The following is a 15,291-nucleotide window of genomic DNA, read 5'->3' as shown; positions in this document are numbered from 1 at the left end:
ATAGAAAAAGAAGGCAGAAAAAAGGAGAGAAGCCCCCCACCTCCAACCCCACCCCCCCACAACTCCGACCCCCCCCCAAACACCCGAAAAGCATTAAAAAGGGAAGTTATCCAGCAGCACATGCAGCATTTATCTTATCTGGGATCGCTGCGCATTGCCCCAAAGTTGTGCACTTTCTGCACTCCCCATCTCCCCCTACCTCTGCCTCCCGAAAGGGATTTGCACGTTTCCCCATTGTCGGTGGCGACTGAGAGGAGGCTTTTGCCTTCCCAAAGAATTCATCAACAGAAAAAAAAAATAATAAATATTAACTCCTTGCTCCCTGAAACCCGAAAACGGCCTCGGGAAGCCCCGGGTTTTATTCTGTCACCTCGAGGGGGAAAAGGGGGAGCAGCCCCGATTTTTAGGTATTTTTTGGCATTTTTTTCTGATTTTTATTTTGTTATATGCCTCAGTTCTCCCTCCATTTTGGTTGTTTATGATACTGACAACAAGCTGTCCCTGCTCTCTCTCTCTCTCTCTCTCTCTCCGGATCTCTCCTGCTTTCAGTTAGCGATCCCCCTCCCCAGCGCGAGCCCGGCTCGGCGCTCCTCGGCTCCGCAACTGTGCTCCCAACACGAGCCGATGGGGCAGGGAAAGGCTCCCGGGCCACCCGGAGGGGGAGAGCGGGCAAATTCGTTGCTTTACCCCGAAAAAAAAAACCACTTTTGTCCAAAAAGCCGAAGGGAAGGGGGGGGGCGAGCGCCCCAAAGTCGCTCCGGATACCCCCTAAAGCGGCGGCCGCCGGGGCCGGGGGACCCCCTCCGGATAGCCGGGTCCGCGGGGGAAATTTCTGTGCGAAATTCGGCCGCTTTGAAGCGGGGGGCGAATTTATATTAATTTTTTCCCTCATTTTTCGGCACCGCCGCCTCTAATGTCTTCCGCTCCCTCTCGCCGCTCTCGCCGCTGTCACTGCCTTCGCAGCACAGGCTCCGCTCGGGCGAGGAGGGGAGGGGGGCGGCCGCGCGGCTCCCGCTCCTGCCCCGGCCCCGGCCCCGGCGGGGGTCCGCGCCGGGCACCCCGCGCCCTCCCTCCTTCCCTCCCGCCGGCCCCGGGCAGCGCGCTGCCTCGCCCGCTCTCTCGCGAACCACCAGAGCGCCGCGGGGAGGGAGGGGAGGAGTGGAGGAAACTCCTGAGAGAGGTTTTGCCGAAAATCATCGCTTTCTCCCTCCGAGGGAGGAGGGCGGGGGGCAGCGCGAGCCTCCCCTCCCCTGTTTTTTTTTCACCCCCCTCCGGGGCGAGGTTGGGGGGGGGGGAGGCAGTTAGGGGGTTGGGGGGGTGGGGGTCCGGCGCGGGGCGGCGGGGGGCTGAGGGCGGCGGGGGGAGAAGGATGGACGCGGGGATGATTAACACCAACTTTTCCTCGCCGCTCGCCGCTCCTCGCTCCTCTCCCCCCTCCTTCTCCTCCTCCCCCTTCATAATTTAAATAACCCTGATATTTCCCTGCTAAACCCCGGCGCCTGCCCCCCAAACCCGCAGCAGACTCACCGCGGGAGCCTCAGCATCCCCTCTGCGCCCCGTTTCCACCCTTTACAGTGTTCTCCGATTTTTCTGTAATTTTTTCCCCATATTTCGGGCTGGACGCGGCGGGCCTGGAAATTGTTTGCTTTCCCGTCCTTCCAGCAGCCATTGTAGTGTATGCGCTGCGGTGCAGCCCAGCCTGCCGCACACGCCGCGCCCACACCGCCCGCCGCCCACACGCACCGCGGGTTGGACGCCTCCCCCCGTCACTCAGCCCCACGGCCGCGCCCCGCCGCCGGCGCCTGCGGCCCGCTCAGCCCGCCCCGTTGGTGGAAGGAGGCGCCGCTCAAGGCCGGGGCGGGCCCGGAGCCGCCGCCATTGGCCGCCCGTCCCCGCCACTCAGCTCCGCCGGGGCGTGGGCGGCGGCGGCGCTGGGCCGGGGGGAGCCGCGAGGCCGGGAGCGGGGTAGGCTGCGCCCGTACTTAAGCGCTCTGCCCGAGCCGCTGACGTCTTTCGAATTGGAGACGGGGCTGTCCCCCCTCCCGCCTCGGGCTCCCGCGGACGCGGCCGGGGACGGAGGTGAGTGCCGCCGGCGGGACGGGCCGCCCGTCGCCCCCCGTTCTCGGGGGCTCGTTCGGTTCCGCTGGGTGACGGCCGAGCGGCGCCGGGGTCGGGCGCTCCGCTCTGCTCAGGCGGCAGGTGGGGCCGGGGCTGCCCGCGGGGCGCCGCGCTGAGGCCCCGCCGCTCCTCGGGCCCCGCCGCTGCCCGCGCCCTCAGCGCCGTCCCAGCCTACGGCCCCTCGTTGCGGCTGGAGCCTCCCGCCCGGTGTTACGGCGCTTTGTCGAGTGCGGGCTTTGCGTGCGAGCTTCGCTCCGCGCCGTGCTGCTTCAGAACCGTGCTGCGTGTGGTGAAGAGAATAGCGCGGAGGTATCCCGGTGGGCTGACAGAGCTCTAGGGTTAAACAGCACCGGCGACGAGTAACTTTCTGCCTGGCGTGACATTAGAGCCGCAGCGCAGGGGCTGCTGGCTGTGTCTGTGCTCGGCCCCGCATACAGCACGGGATGGCGGTGGGGGGCGGCTTCCTGCCCGGCTGCCGCTTCGGGTGAAGGCGGCTTTCCGGTGTGAGCCGCCTGCCCTGCCCGGCTGAGAGCGCTGGAGAGAGGGGGAGAGTGTGGGGGAGCCTGAGCTGAGTGATTGTGGAGTGGGTACGGTGCGCTTCGCTGCCCCGTGTGGGGACGGGCTCTGGCGGTGTGGTTAAAGTGAAGGTGGTGACGGCTGTGAGCTCGGTGAGGTGTGCTGGGCTGAGGTCGGTCTGGCTCCGAACGCTTTCAGAAGTACTTGCTTTGGTTGTGTTTTTACGGAGCTGTGCTACGTGTGTGCAGTTCCTTTTCAGACAGAGGTTTCTCATCCGAATCCTTTAGTGCTCACAGAAGTTAGTGTTTGCCTGGCTTGTTAAGGCACCTCAGACCCCAGGCAAGATCTTTATGGAATGTTGGAGGTGCTACTGATGCTGTTTTCTGTGTAGCACAGAAAATACTTCAAGTACCTTGTGAATGTAATTCCACAGGAGATAGAAATCTAAGGCTTGTTCCTGTGGAATATCTTCCTTCTTCACCAAGAATCTCCATTTAAAGTACTGTGTGAGTTCATGAGAGTATTTGCCTTGTTGGGTTTATGTTTTGGAACTGATATCAAGCAAAGGTGGATTTTCTCTGTAGATGTGTCCGTCTCCAACGTGAACAGAAAGAAGCTTGAGCTCAAACTGCAACTGTATCTCTAAGCTAAATAAGTTTGAACAAGAGTATCTGTACTTCAGTTCGTTTGCAAAGGTGTTTCTTCCTCAGTCCTGTATTTCTGCTTGCATTGGCTCAAGTAAACACTTGATCAAGATACTTTGTATTTCTGCTTAGAACTGTTCTATCTGGAACAAATACTTGCATGGTCACATCTGTGCTGGAGGCAATGCATGGGGAGCAATAAGGAGGGTCTGCTGCTCTTATTGATGCCTTCGTATTGGATCCCTGTAGGTTACTGGTGCTGCAATCTCTTCAGCTTACAGTTCCTAGAGCCTGTGTCAAAGCAGTGGATTGGTGAAAATGTGATTTGAGCTGACCTGCCTGCCATAGGGAAATCTGGTCCTCCTTACAATGGATTAATTTCTTTGTTAATTTGCCTGATGCAGCAGGAAGGCTGGGCACTTCTGTGCATGTGGGTATGTGTGATGGGATTCAGCTAAGGAGCAGGCACAGATCTGTTCCCTTGCTGTGTTCATTGAGGTTTCTCAAGTGTATTGGTTTGAAGAGTTTCCACAAAACTGTTTCTCCCAGATGTTTGCTTTCTCAGTGTGATAGTCTAGTAAAAGAGTGGTTCCATTCGCTGAAGGAACTTATCTAGGAGCAAGCAGTCCTGGTGACAGGCTAAACTTGCCTGAGCCGTCTCGTTGTTGGAGCTTTGGAATTTCACTAAAGAAGCTCACTTAAAGAAGAACAAACAGAAAAAATCTTGTAAGAAACCAACCCACAAAACCTGTTTGTGTGCACTGCTGACGTCTTTTACTAGATGCCGAAGCTCAAACTTAATATTCTGTCACTGTTAAAAGCTGATACTTAACTCATTTCTCTTCTGTTTCTAGCCAGGGTGCGAGTGTCTAGAATGCCCAAGTATGCACAGCAGCTTAGAGATCATGACAGAAATCCTTGCATAGCGGTAAGATCATCAAATTGGGATTTCTGTTTGTGTGGTTTTAGGTCAAAATGCAAGAATAATTCCTCTAGAAATTACATTGATAGCACTCCTCCATTGGAAGTATGCATTGAATGTTTCTTAGAGCCTGAAAAAGGGGGAAAACTGAAAAACATGCATTGTAAAATATGTATGAAATAATGATCTGTAGTTACTTACAAATGGGTGTGATACAACTTACTGCTTTATTGCTCTGTCCATGAAACCAGTCCGAAATCCCAGTTAGACCAAGTTGATGGATAATCTTAATATTCTTTTATGGGTTATTCTGTGGATCTCTATAAAGAACTACTTTGTGGATGCTCTTCTTACTATTTAAGGAGTACTAATGTTTGCTACAGTCTCCCATTGCTTGAGGATTACTGATTATCTGTTTTGGTAGATGTTCCCTTTGATACAGTTCTTTCATCTGAGAAGCCATCCACTATTTTCATAGATAATCTGAGACTTGTTAGAATATTTTTAGACCCCGAGTACAGTCACTTCTCTCAGCTCTGAAGCTTGTTTTTCCTATTAAAGGAAACAGATGCCTCTAGAAAATGTATGGATGACAACAACTATAAAAAGGATATGTGTACTGATTATTTTTTGAAGTACAAAAACTGCAGGAAATTCTGGGTAAGCAGGTTTTCTTAAGCACCATAGATACTATTTTCTCCTCAATTTTACTCCTTATCTTGTTTTAAGTATATTATTTCTGACAGTGCCTTCTGAACACTTGGGACTGTGGCACTTTCTACTGCTGTTCTTATGCTCACGTGGAGATGTTAGATTCCTAAATACTTAGTATGTGCTGCAGGAAGACTTAAGCTTTACCCTCCAACATTGTGAGTCGGTGTTCTTGCAGTGTATTCCCTTCTAAGTTAGTCAGATATTTTTTGTCATTAAGTTGTGTTAAATCTGTGTAAAGAAAGTGAGGCAAGCCAAGTTGATCTGGTTTTGTTGTTTCGGCTCGTCTTTGCCTCAACCTAAGATAACCCTCAGGAAGAGTTCAATATTTGGTGGTGATCTTAGTGTTTTCTTGTCCTATATTGTGGTGGGAAAGGGTTATGGGGAACTGGGCATTTCTGGTGCTCATGTGTACAGGTGACATGATCCCATGCAATTCAGCTGTTGTCTGCTGTCTTTAGTCCTTATGCCACTGTAATTGTCTTTTAGCTTATGCCTTTAAATACTTGTATAAACCTTAAAAAAAAAATCCCACCTGTTTACAGACAATTGCATAGTAGTCTGTGTCATGGGAATGCTGTAACGTGAAGCTGCAAGGTGAGTTATCAGATAGCTGCAGTTAAATACTAGTACGTTTAGTTGTCAGCTAATCAGATCTAGAATATCAGGCTCCTTGTATATAAGAGGACTTCTGTTGAAGGATCTTATTCAGTAGGAGCTCAGGGGCAGAAACTTTTGAGAACACAGATTTCTCATGCTTACTTTCTTCTATTTTCAGCATGACATTATGATGCAAAGGAAAAGAAGCGGTGTGAAACCGGAGATGCCCTCAGCAGAGGAGAGAAAGAAAATCTTGGAATCTGTGGAGAAGCCGTACTGACTACAAACTGGCTTTGTTTTACTGTTGTCACTGTACATACGAAGACTTGTCAGCATCTGGTTGCCCTTTTGTAAACTGGACTTCAACGTTGCCATATCTTGGATTAAAGTAAGCTCTTACGTTTTGAAGCGTATGAGCTTTCTACTATAGGACTGGATTCTATTTGTATTCTTCCTCATTGGTACTTAGTGTCTCAATAAAAGACATGGGTACCAACACAGCTTGTCCAGAGACCTTGGAAGTAGAAGCTAACGTGCTGTGAAATACTAACGGCTCCTAAGATTTGCAATTCTAAGTTCTAACTCTTCTGATAGTTGTAAGTTTTAAGGGCTGAGTAAATTTAGACTAGTAAAGGACTAGTATGTGGAGAATCTCTTGTATATAGCTACTCTGACTAGTATTCTAAGCTTATCATGGGTAGTCCTATCACTGTTTTCACGAGTTGTTTGCGGTGTCCCTTCTTTAAATAACACTATCCATGAACTAAAATCCCCAATCCAACAAGCTGTCATTAAGCTTACAGCACTTCATCAGTGTATAGCAGAAGGTTGCTATAAATCAGATGTGCAGGCTTTGCTTGGTACAAGGTTAGAGAGGTTGGTGAAGAGGGAAATGAACTTGTCTCAGCTGAATAGTACCTTTGGTGGATAGTAAATAGATACTTGGCTGCTGGAGGAGGTTGGGGACTTTGTAGGCATGTAAACATGCACTTGGAGTGACATAGCAGGTTTAACTATAGTACAACTATCTAAGACTCTGGACAGCTGAAGCCCTGGGTTTGGAAATGCTTACTCATACGACACTACAAAGCTCAGTTTGAATAGGTACTCCAGTCTTGAGACTGATTCCTTATCTAAACTGGGCAGCTATTAAGTGTAATCAGATTGCTGTCTAGAAATGCTTGTTTTCTTTACCTTTGGTATTTTCTGGTGTCCTGGCTTAAAGAAATCACACCCTTTGGTAAAATGGAAAAACGACTATCATGAGCTCAAGTTCCATGTGAAAACCTTTTGAGACATACTGCGATTAAGTTGGCAGAACTCTGGCTGACCTCTTGGAAGATGGTGTAAAAGTGTTGTCTCTCTATTTAGACTGTTTTGGAAAGACTTCATAGCTTCCTGTTTTTCTCTCTGTCTGGCTTGTCTCATTGCTTTCTACTCAAGGCCTATTTCTATGTTAGCAGCAGTTTTATGCTATTTTTCACCTTCCCCCTCACCATCTGACCAACTAGTAACTAATGGGAGCTACTTTGACTCCTGTCTTTCTGGCTGCTCTCCTTTTATACCTGAGTTTTGAAGCGAGTTGATCGTGCCCTTTTTGTTACTGGAAAGAGTGTAACTCTATGCCTCTTGAGCGCGCAGTTCTCTGAGAATAGCTGTCTGGCCTCCAAACCATGTCATAAGTTCTCTTGTGTGTTCCTGGCAAGCGAAGTAGACCTTCTTCAGGGAAGATCATGAGATTCTTTATTTTGGATTATTTTGACTCCACTTAAAATTCAGCCTTTGCAGTCAGTGATTGTGTTTTTGTTTGGTGCGGAGGAGAAGCTTCCATACTAGATTCAAGGGCTCTACCTTGCCCACCGCTTCTAAATTGTTTCAATACCGTCCCATTTAGCAGCTTTTTCCAGTTTGGCACAAATTCTTCTGTTTAGTAGTTTGAACGTTTTTAGTCTGTTCCAATTCCAACATTTTTCTAGTAACTTTGTTCTTTCTCTGCCCCAATGATCTAGTTCTGCAATGACTTTCTAATACAGCTCTTCCTGAAGATCCTGTGTTCTTCGTCTGAGTGGAGAATTCCTTGCTTTCATTAGTTAGGCTTAATGGTGCTACTTCTTCATTGGCCATGTCTCTATTTAATCCTCCTGCTCTCTGAGTTTTGGTTAGCTGGTTCTTTGATTATATCTGGACTTTTCTGGTCTTGCTGCTTTGCTTGTGTGAGCTTACCTTCTCTCCCCCTTGGCACAGGTTTGTCATTTGGCAACTTTGCTACATCTTTAGGCATGGTGTCTTTGCTTTTATGGCTTTACTTACTATTCTAGTGCTTGCTGTTTGTGCTACACTCCAGTACTGGACTTGCACTTAAATCTGTTTTCTTTCATGAGTTCAAGTTTCTTAAAGCTGTCTCACTTATCCTGAGCTTTTCTTTCAGATGTGGGTGTAAGAATAGCCATATTCCTAGTGGTTTTTTTACATTTCCACTCTTTTCCTGCTACTGTTTCCTGGGGAAGTTTCTGCTCCTCTCCTCTGAAAGGATGGTTGGCGTGTGGCAGTTCAGGGTATGTGCTATCCTGTGTCTAGAGAACTAGGACTTGAATTCAGGATGTTAGAGGAAGAGCTGTATTCCCTGCTGAAACTATTTCACAGTGCAAAAATATGGGATTGCAGGGCAAATTTAAGGCATCGGTGGACATACAAGGTAAGTTCCTTTCAGGTTTTATGGCAAGCCTGATCTTTTTTGATGAAGAAGCGACGTCGGTGTAAGCAGTGACTTTAAGCATTTCATTCAAATAACATTCATCTGCTGTGGGGGATGTTGCTTACTCGGTTATGTATATTCACGTGCCTTATTATACTTCGTTCTAGAAGAAATCTGGAGAAGCAAGAAGTTTTGTCATAATGCCTTTCATTGTAATCCATTAATTAAGTCTGAGTCTTTGTTTTCTACCATTCGCTTCAGGTTATTGTTCCTAGTTTCATTTCTGAGGCTGAGGAGCGGTAAATTATGACAGTAAAAACATAAGCTGTTATTTATGAAACAGGTTATTTTGGTTAGTTTTTGTAGTGTGGTTAACTGTCTTTGGTTGTGAGCCAAAGGTAATGGTCTCAGAGCTGATATTCTACACATCAAGCACTGAGGTAAGTAGTAGACTGCCAGACTTAGCAGGCAGAAACAAATTGGGTTGGACTCCTTGCTTCACTAAAGCAAGTATACAATCTTATGTGTTAACACAGGAACAAAACATAAAGGACCAATGCAATTCATGTGGAAGGGGGAAGGCTTCTTGTGGGTTTTGTTCACCAGTTTTAACTCTTAATTTTTGGTGGTACAAAACTAAATCTGGATCGTGCTGGTGAATTGTTTCATTTTTTTGTTTGACAGCTGGATGGTGCTGTTGTACAACAGAGACTGTGTGAAAACAACATCGCTAACCACTGCTGTCTTTCTAGGGTTTTTCTGAGCCTCTTCCACAGATGTAAAACAAGAAATTCATTCAGGAGAAAGGAAGGTTGGGTGTTGCCTCTACACTATTAAGAGAAGAGGAAGATGAGGGTCTAGAATCTAGAATGCTGGAGATAAGAAGTTTGCGTAGCCTCAGAAGCCTTCAAGTATGGTACTCCAGAGTATTTTCTTGTTTTCACTGAAGTTTCTTGCTCAGAGCTGAGCACTGAACCAGCAGTAGCTCTGGGCTCTCTGCCAGGCCCAGGTGAATGTCCAGATGTCCTTGTTTTACTGTCTTGTGGCTCCTGTGATCCTACAGTGCAAAACTGCTGTGATGCGTTCTGTTCCCATGGTGGGTATGACTTAGTGCTCCTGTAGGTGTTAGTAATTTAGCTCCAGAGTCCTGGAAACCTCTTCAGGTTTGGTAGGTAAAGTTCTGACAGGGAGGGGGTTGTATGTGCTGCAGCTCTGGGTGTTCTTGGTCTTCTCTGACTAGTTCCTTAAGTATGGAAAGAAATAGATCTGACTACTTCAAATGTGTATATTTAAAATTGTTATTGCTACCTATTGGATAGCAAACTGTAGAATTACTACATTTATACCCACTAAATGCAGTGGACTAGTAAGGCTTCAGTATGTTTCTCTGTCTCTATACATAACTAAGACTCATCAGATTTGGAATAAATTGTCCTTTGGGGCTCTGTCTTGATACCTTCTTTGTCCTTTTGTGAGTGACTGCAGTTCTAACACATTAATACAGTTGAAGTCTTTAAATCACATCTGTACTTCCCACTTGACACTCAAGATGCTGAACTAAATGCAATTGACCTGAAACTTTTAAAATTGGCCTGCCTTCCTATCAGCATTCTATTGAATAATGTCAGCCTCTTACCTTGCACTAGTGCCAGTCCTGCCCTTAGATTCCCATTTTCCTTTGACTTCACTTTTGTGGATTTTTCCTCATCTCCTGACTTGCATCTTGCTTTTTTGCTTTTTATTAATTGATTTGCTTCTTAGTTTGTCTTGTGACTTCAGGATCAACATCTGTGTATGTGGTACTGACTTTGTTGTGGAGGTTTCCAGTCTTCACTTTCACAACTGATTTGTTAACTCTTCCTGGAGCATCTTTCCTGCTTATCTGTTTCTTACAACACTGGCTTCCTCTTCAGCCCCAAAATGTACTTCCATAGCTTGTGCCCAGGGATTGAAAAGAAAGTCTGTCTCCAGCAGCAGACACCAAGGTGGGATATCTATCTATATGAAATGCAACTGAACACCTAGTGAAAACATCAGGTTTTTTAGAAGTTCTAGTAGCTCTTTAAGTGCTTTTTGGGACTGATTTGTTTTATGGTGGTGTGTTGTGTTTAATTTGGGCTGTCAACTCTTTCAGCAGCAGCCTGCAGAATGCTGCATGCAGCTGTGGCACTGCAGAAGCAAATACTGAAACTTCAGAGGCTGAGAACCGCAACAGATCACAGAATTGTAGGGGTTGGAAGGGACCTCTAGAGATCGAGTTCAACCCTCCTGCCAAAGCAGGTTCCCTACACCATGTTGCACAGGTAGGCGTCCAGGCGGGTCTTGAATATCTCCAGAGAAGGAGACTCCACCACCTCCCTGGGCAGCAGCAGATACTTGTGTCTTTTAGATCCTGAAGTAATATGGTGGCTGTCTTAATAATAATTAACATTTCCTTCCCTAGAAAATGTCTTCTGAATAGATGTGAGGCCATTCAGTCATAGACTCATAGACTATCCTGAACTGGGAGGGACTCACAAGGATCGTAGTCTGAACACTTTCTCCTTATGCTGTCTGTGGGAGTTATTGCAATTTATTATGTCTTATTTTACAAAACCAAAGTAGTTGGAGTAGCATGAATCTTCTGTAAATAAGATGAGTTTCTTTTGGTGGTGGTTTTAAGGGTGAATAAAATCTTTCATAGTAACTGGAGTCAGGCATACAGCTATTGTGTTCTAAAAACATTAATTAATTAATAACAGTTCTTAGAATTGGTTTCTTTATTTATATACGCTTCTGCCAAGCTGATGCAAAGCTTCCAATTTACTCTTAGGTCCTTACTGCTTGTAAAGGATTACTCGTATTCACAGTGCCTATTTCAGGGCTGCAGGAGTTATGTAGTGTTCAGTTTGAGTGGAGTCCATGTGAAGCCCAATCCTAACCTATTCAGTCTGTTTCAGGAGTTGTTCTGCAACCTGCTATTTATTTGAAACTCAGACCTAGTCGATGAATTAATTTTTGCTATTGCTATGCACGCTGAAGTGCTGCTACCCTTGGATTACTGCTTTACTTGTTTTGCTTTGATAAGCAGCTGTACACTGGAAACATTTCCTTACAGTTAAGTGCCTTGGCAGTATGCAGACTCATAACAAGAATGAAAATCTCTAATTGCTCAATCGTTGCTACTTTTCAAGCAGTTAGTTTCTGTTTCAGTTTGAGAAACATGTTGCTTCCTTTTACTTCATTTGAGTTACTTCAGTGGACAGGAGCTGTGGTCCACCTCCTGAAGCTACAACTTTAACAAATGCTTTCAGTTGATGCCAAATTTGTGTTTTACCTGGGAAATGTTTTTACCATTTTATGAGCGTTACCACAGACAGTTCCTTCTGTTGTAGCTCTTTTTACTGTATAATGTCACTTCTTGTAGTGTAGAGACACTTGTTTCTAACAGCCTCATGGCATAGGAATGTATGCATCTTTTACTATCAATGCCTTGTATCTCAACACCTAATATTCTTAACTTACACCTTCTACGCTGTATTTTGTATTTATTTTTTTCTTGAGGGCTATTAAATTCAGCCATTCCTTTTGGAGAGCGCTGTTAAATTCCTTCACTTCACTACCTTTAAGGATGATGATGGCATTCTATTTTCTTAATGCTTCTCATGACACGTTCTTGGCACAATACCTTGCCCTGTGTGCCAGGGAATATTGATGTCATCCATTGTCCTGTAAAATAAGATTAATGACCCTCAATTATTGCAAAACACCATTCTGTGCATGCTATGGATCAGCAATTTTAAGTAGAAAGTAACCAAACAATCAATAACAACTTTCAATGCTCTATTTATTTTTACTAGAAGTAAAGAATACGGAACATTTGAACTGCTTTTCATTAGAAGCAGTTAAACATCCCCCCCCCCCCCATCATTCATATTCAAGAAATAAAAACCCTCCAAACTATATAATTGAGAACCCCATGGGTCAAGGGTCAGATTTTTGTTTTAAGTACTTAAAATTGAACTATTACCTATGAGATATCAGTGTTACATGAATAGGTAATAGTTAGCCACGTTATATAAGCGAGATGATCTTGTAGGTCCTTTCCAACCTTCTGATTCTATGATTCTTTGAACTTAGTATATGTATAACAGTGGCACACAGACATTGGTTTCTAAACTCAGAGTAATGTGCTAACTAAAAATGTTATGAAGTCTTAATATATGATTTTGTTTGCAATCCTCTATTAGGTATAGATCCGGCATTCACCTGCAGAGAATGGTTTTTTGCGCATGTATTTCCTCATGCTGTATCTGCAGCTCAGCATTCGTGCTGCTGGGAGAGAGAAACAGAACCTGCTGTTCAGTCAGGATTTGATGCCTCTGACAGGGCGACTGCAGGTGTTGTTCTGTCAGCCTTTAGGACACTCAACACGTGGCACTGCAAGAACTGTTTCGTCAAACTTTAGGTAAGCAAATTGACCTAATTTAATAAACCACTTTTCATCAAGTGAGGTGGAGCCAAATCAAGTGCTTTGCCAAGAACTGTATTTTTATTAGCGTGGTACAATTGGTTGCTTATTAAGCAGCCTGTGTTCACAGTGTGTGCTGGGGGCAGGGAGCAGAGCTGCGGCCTTGGGGTTTCCCACCCAGAGAGGGAAGGTGGGGGAGGTGGCTCTAGGCTTCCTGCACTGGACTTGGTATGGAACTGGACACTTCAAAATGAATTAAAATGCTACCTCGTTGTCCTTTATGTTTGTATTTTTATTTTCATTTTGTTTAGCAATATTACCTCTACTGTATCCTGAAGAGACATCTCAATAATCATATCTATAATGGATTCATTAGAAGGCATCCCTGTCCTTGTAACCTATTCTAATGTATTGTGCTAGCAGACAGGATCCTCTTTAGAGGTCTTTTCCAGTCATAATGATTCAACCTCTAACAATCAGCTTTATTATTAAATGAAAATGTCCACCTCTGAGCTTTCCCCCCCCCCCCCAGCACAGCTGCAGTATCTTTAGATTCAGCAGAGGTGCTAATAGGAAACCAAAGTAATATTTTCTGTTCCTGAGAAGGCAGTTTACACAATTGTTACTCTTCTTCCTCAGGTACTATAAAAACCAGACATTTACTTGTCAGCGTTCAGTGCATGCATATGATTGTGTGCTGGTTTCCTCTCTGTCAAGGCAATCACATTTTAGTTCTCAAGATGAAGCATTTTTTTCCCCTTCTTCTTTGAGACCTGGTTAAACTATTTGGATGTTGTTAAGCTTAGTATCATTTATAAGGATAATTCAAGCCAATAGGAGACTGAATGGAAAAATAGAATAGCTTGAGAGCATTTGCAGACTTTAAGACACTATATCTTGTTTTAAAATTTAATAATAATTTTGTTTTTATCTTTAAATAAAATCTTTCAGAAAACAATGTTATTGCCAATCTAAGATCAGACTTCATTTAGAAATAAAGAGAAGCATCTTGGCCAAAGCACTTGATATTTTTGAATAACACTTAAAACTTCTCTTACCCCGTAATATCAGAGCTCCCAAGTCAGAGGATGAAGTCTGTCTCAGTCACAGCGGTTGCATGTGGGCAAGGAAGATGCAGTCTGTTCCCTGTTCTTTGTAGGCCTGGGGCATCCCCAGTGCTGCCACTGGCTCTTGAATGTGTAGCTTCAGGCACACACACTTCAGATGAGGTTCTCAGAATGGAATACTGTGCTCTTAGGCAGTGTTTCTTCCCTATGAGTGTTGGGCTCTTAGCATATGTCTCAGTCTGTGGTTGTAGTATGGAGGTGCACAGCTGCTTGATATGCCTTGTATCCTGTTATTCCCCTGTTGATATCACACTCCTGATGTTTGTATGCTTTCATGTAGCTTCCTCCAGAACCTGCAGCACATACTAAGTTCTCAACTTCTCTTCCTGTCTGAGGAAGTGGAGGCAGAAAGCAAAGACTGTGGGATTACCTTGCCTCTATTCCTGTACCCTTACAGAATCCAGGAGCCTCGTTCTCATCCAATCCCCTTGTACTTAAGAGTAGACTGCAGTGCATCTTTCCTTAGAGAAAACAAACTCGTCCATTCCCTCACCAAGTCTTTATGGCAGAAATTCAGCCTACCCCATGTCAGGGTGGAACTGCAACGGATGGCCCCTTATGGTGGAAACAACAGATCAAAGTGATTTTTCAAGGCATGTTTTGATTGTAACCAAGTGTTCTAAAGTGTTACTTTGTTTGTAAATTTGGCTTTTCTGTGCTATGGGTTAATGAGTAATCCACTGTGTACATTTACCTTGCAGCATTTTGTTTGATTATTGGTTGTATTAGAAGAAAAGCAACTTATTTTTACTGAGATCTGGAAAGTGTTGTGTGAGTTAAATTGGAGGGCTGAGCTATTGAACAGCTCTGTGTTGCCATACGGTAGAGACCCTGCCCCTTTCACCAACCTTTCTGCCCTTACCTAGATGTGCCTAAAGCCATCTGCTAGTTCTCACACCTGCGGGTTCCTTCACTTGATCAGAACTGCCAACCCTGCAGCTTAAGGAGAAGTTTTGGTAGGGTTAATGCTGGTTTTATGTAATTTTGCACTTCAAGTGATTGTGCAAGTGCTGGAACACGTGAGCTGCAGGCACTGCTCAGTGTCTGCTTGCAGTGGATCATCTGTGTTTGTTGCCTTTCTATTACAAGCTCTTAGGCCAAGAGACCTCCCGTACAAGCTTGGATTACCACCAGCAAAATTGATGAGTCAAGGCTGCGACAGCTCATATCCTTTGTGGCTCACCGAAGAGCCCTCTCACACCAAAAGACTCCAACTGCATGACACTGGGTTCCATTCCAGTTTTCCCATCTAATTGTTTGACATCTTACCAACAATAGTCTGGAAAAAAAAAAGGCCCGAGAAACCAATCTTATGAGTATTGCTTCCTGTTTTCTGAAGCTGAATGCTGAACAACAGTTTGTGTAATGATGATGAACTGTTAAAATATAATTAAGTCTTATTCCCTATAGTCTTTGTAATAAAAATTGTAAACAATATTTTGCAAATAAAGCTGCAGGCCCACAGGCTGTTGCTTCCAGATGGCATGAATTAGCAGCGGAAGATTTGT

General features: G+C 45.1%; 2 protein-coding genes across 37 annotated transcripts in view; one reads left to right on the top strand and one right to left on the bottom strand.

Annotated features, from left to right (window-relative positions):
• PLAG1 (PLAG1 zinc finger) overlaps positions 1-1,710 on the bottom strand; it is a 43,808-nt gene extending 42,098 nt beyond the window's left edge. For all 12 annotated transcript variants that reach the window (XR_014943353.1, XM_015855582.3, XM_015855589.3 and 9 more), the window contains exon 1: positions 1,528-1,710. The gene's annotated coding sequence lies outside the window, so the exon portion shown is untranslated. The remainder of the gene's footprint in view (positions 1-1,527) is intronic.
• A 298-nt stretch (positions 1,711-2,008) lies between these two features.
• CHCHD7 (coiled-coil-helix-coiled-coil-helix domain containing 7) overlaps positions 2,009-15,291 on the top strand; it is a 24,447-nt gene continuing 11,164 nt past the window's right edge. For 4 of the 25 annotated variants that reach the window (XR_014943371.1, XR_014943357.1, XR_014943358.1 and 1 more), the window contains exons 1-6: positions 2,009-2,079; positions 4,133-4,206; positions 4,762-4,860; positions 5,690-5,899; positions 10,344-10,509; positions 12,436-12,653. Coding sequence is in view for 1 of the 25 variants with exons in the window: in XM_015855593.3 (XP_015711079.1) it covers positions 4,153-4,206; positions 4,762-4,860; positions 5,690-5,791 (255 nt within the window). In the remaining 24 variants the exon portion in view is untranslated. Of the gene's footprint in view, positions 2,080-4,132; positions 4,207-4,761; positions 4,861-5,689; positions 6,010-8,958; positions 9,123-10,340; positions 10,510-12,435; positions 12,654-14,063; positions 15,249-15,291 lie in introns of those variants that run through there. The other 21 variants (XR_014943366.1, XR_014943368.1, XR_014943364.1 and 18 more) reach the window with 18 other exon arrangements.

This window comes from Coturnix japonica, chromosome 2 (assembly GCF_054131305.1).
Source record: "Coturnix japonica strain WE chromosome 2, WE-NBRP24, whole genome shotgun sequence".
In the NCBI taxonomy this organism is placed as follows: Eukaryota; Metazoa; Chordata; class Aves; order Galliformes; family Phasianidae; genus Coturnix; species Coturnix japonica.
The sequence above is the reverse complement of the archived record's forward strand: the minus strand, read 5'-3'. Positions and strand labels throughout refer to the sequence as shown.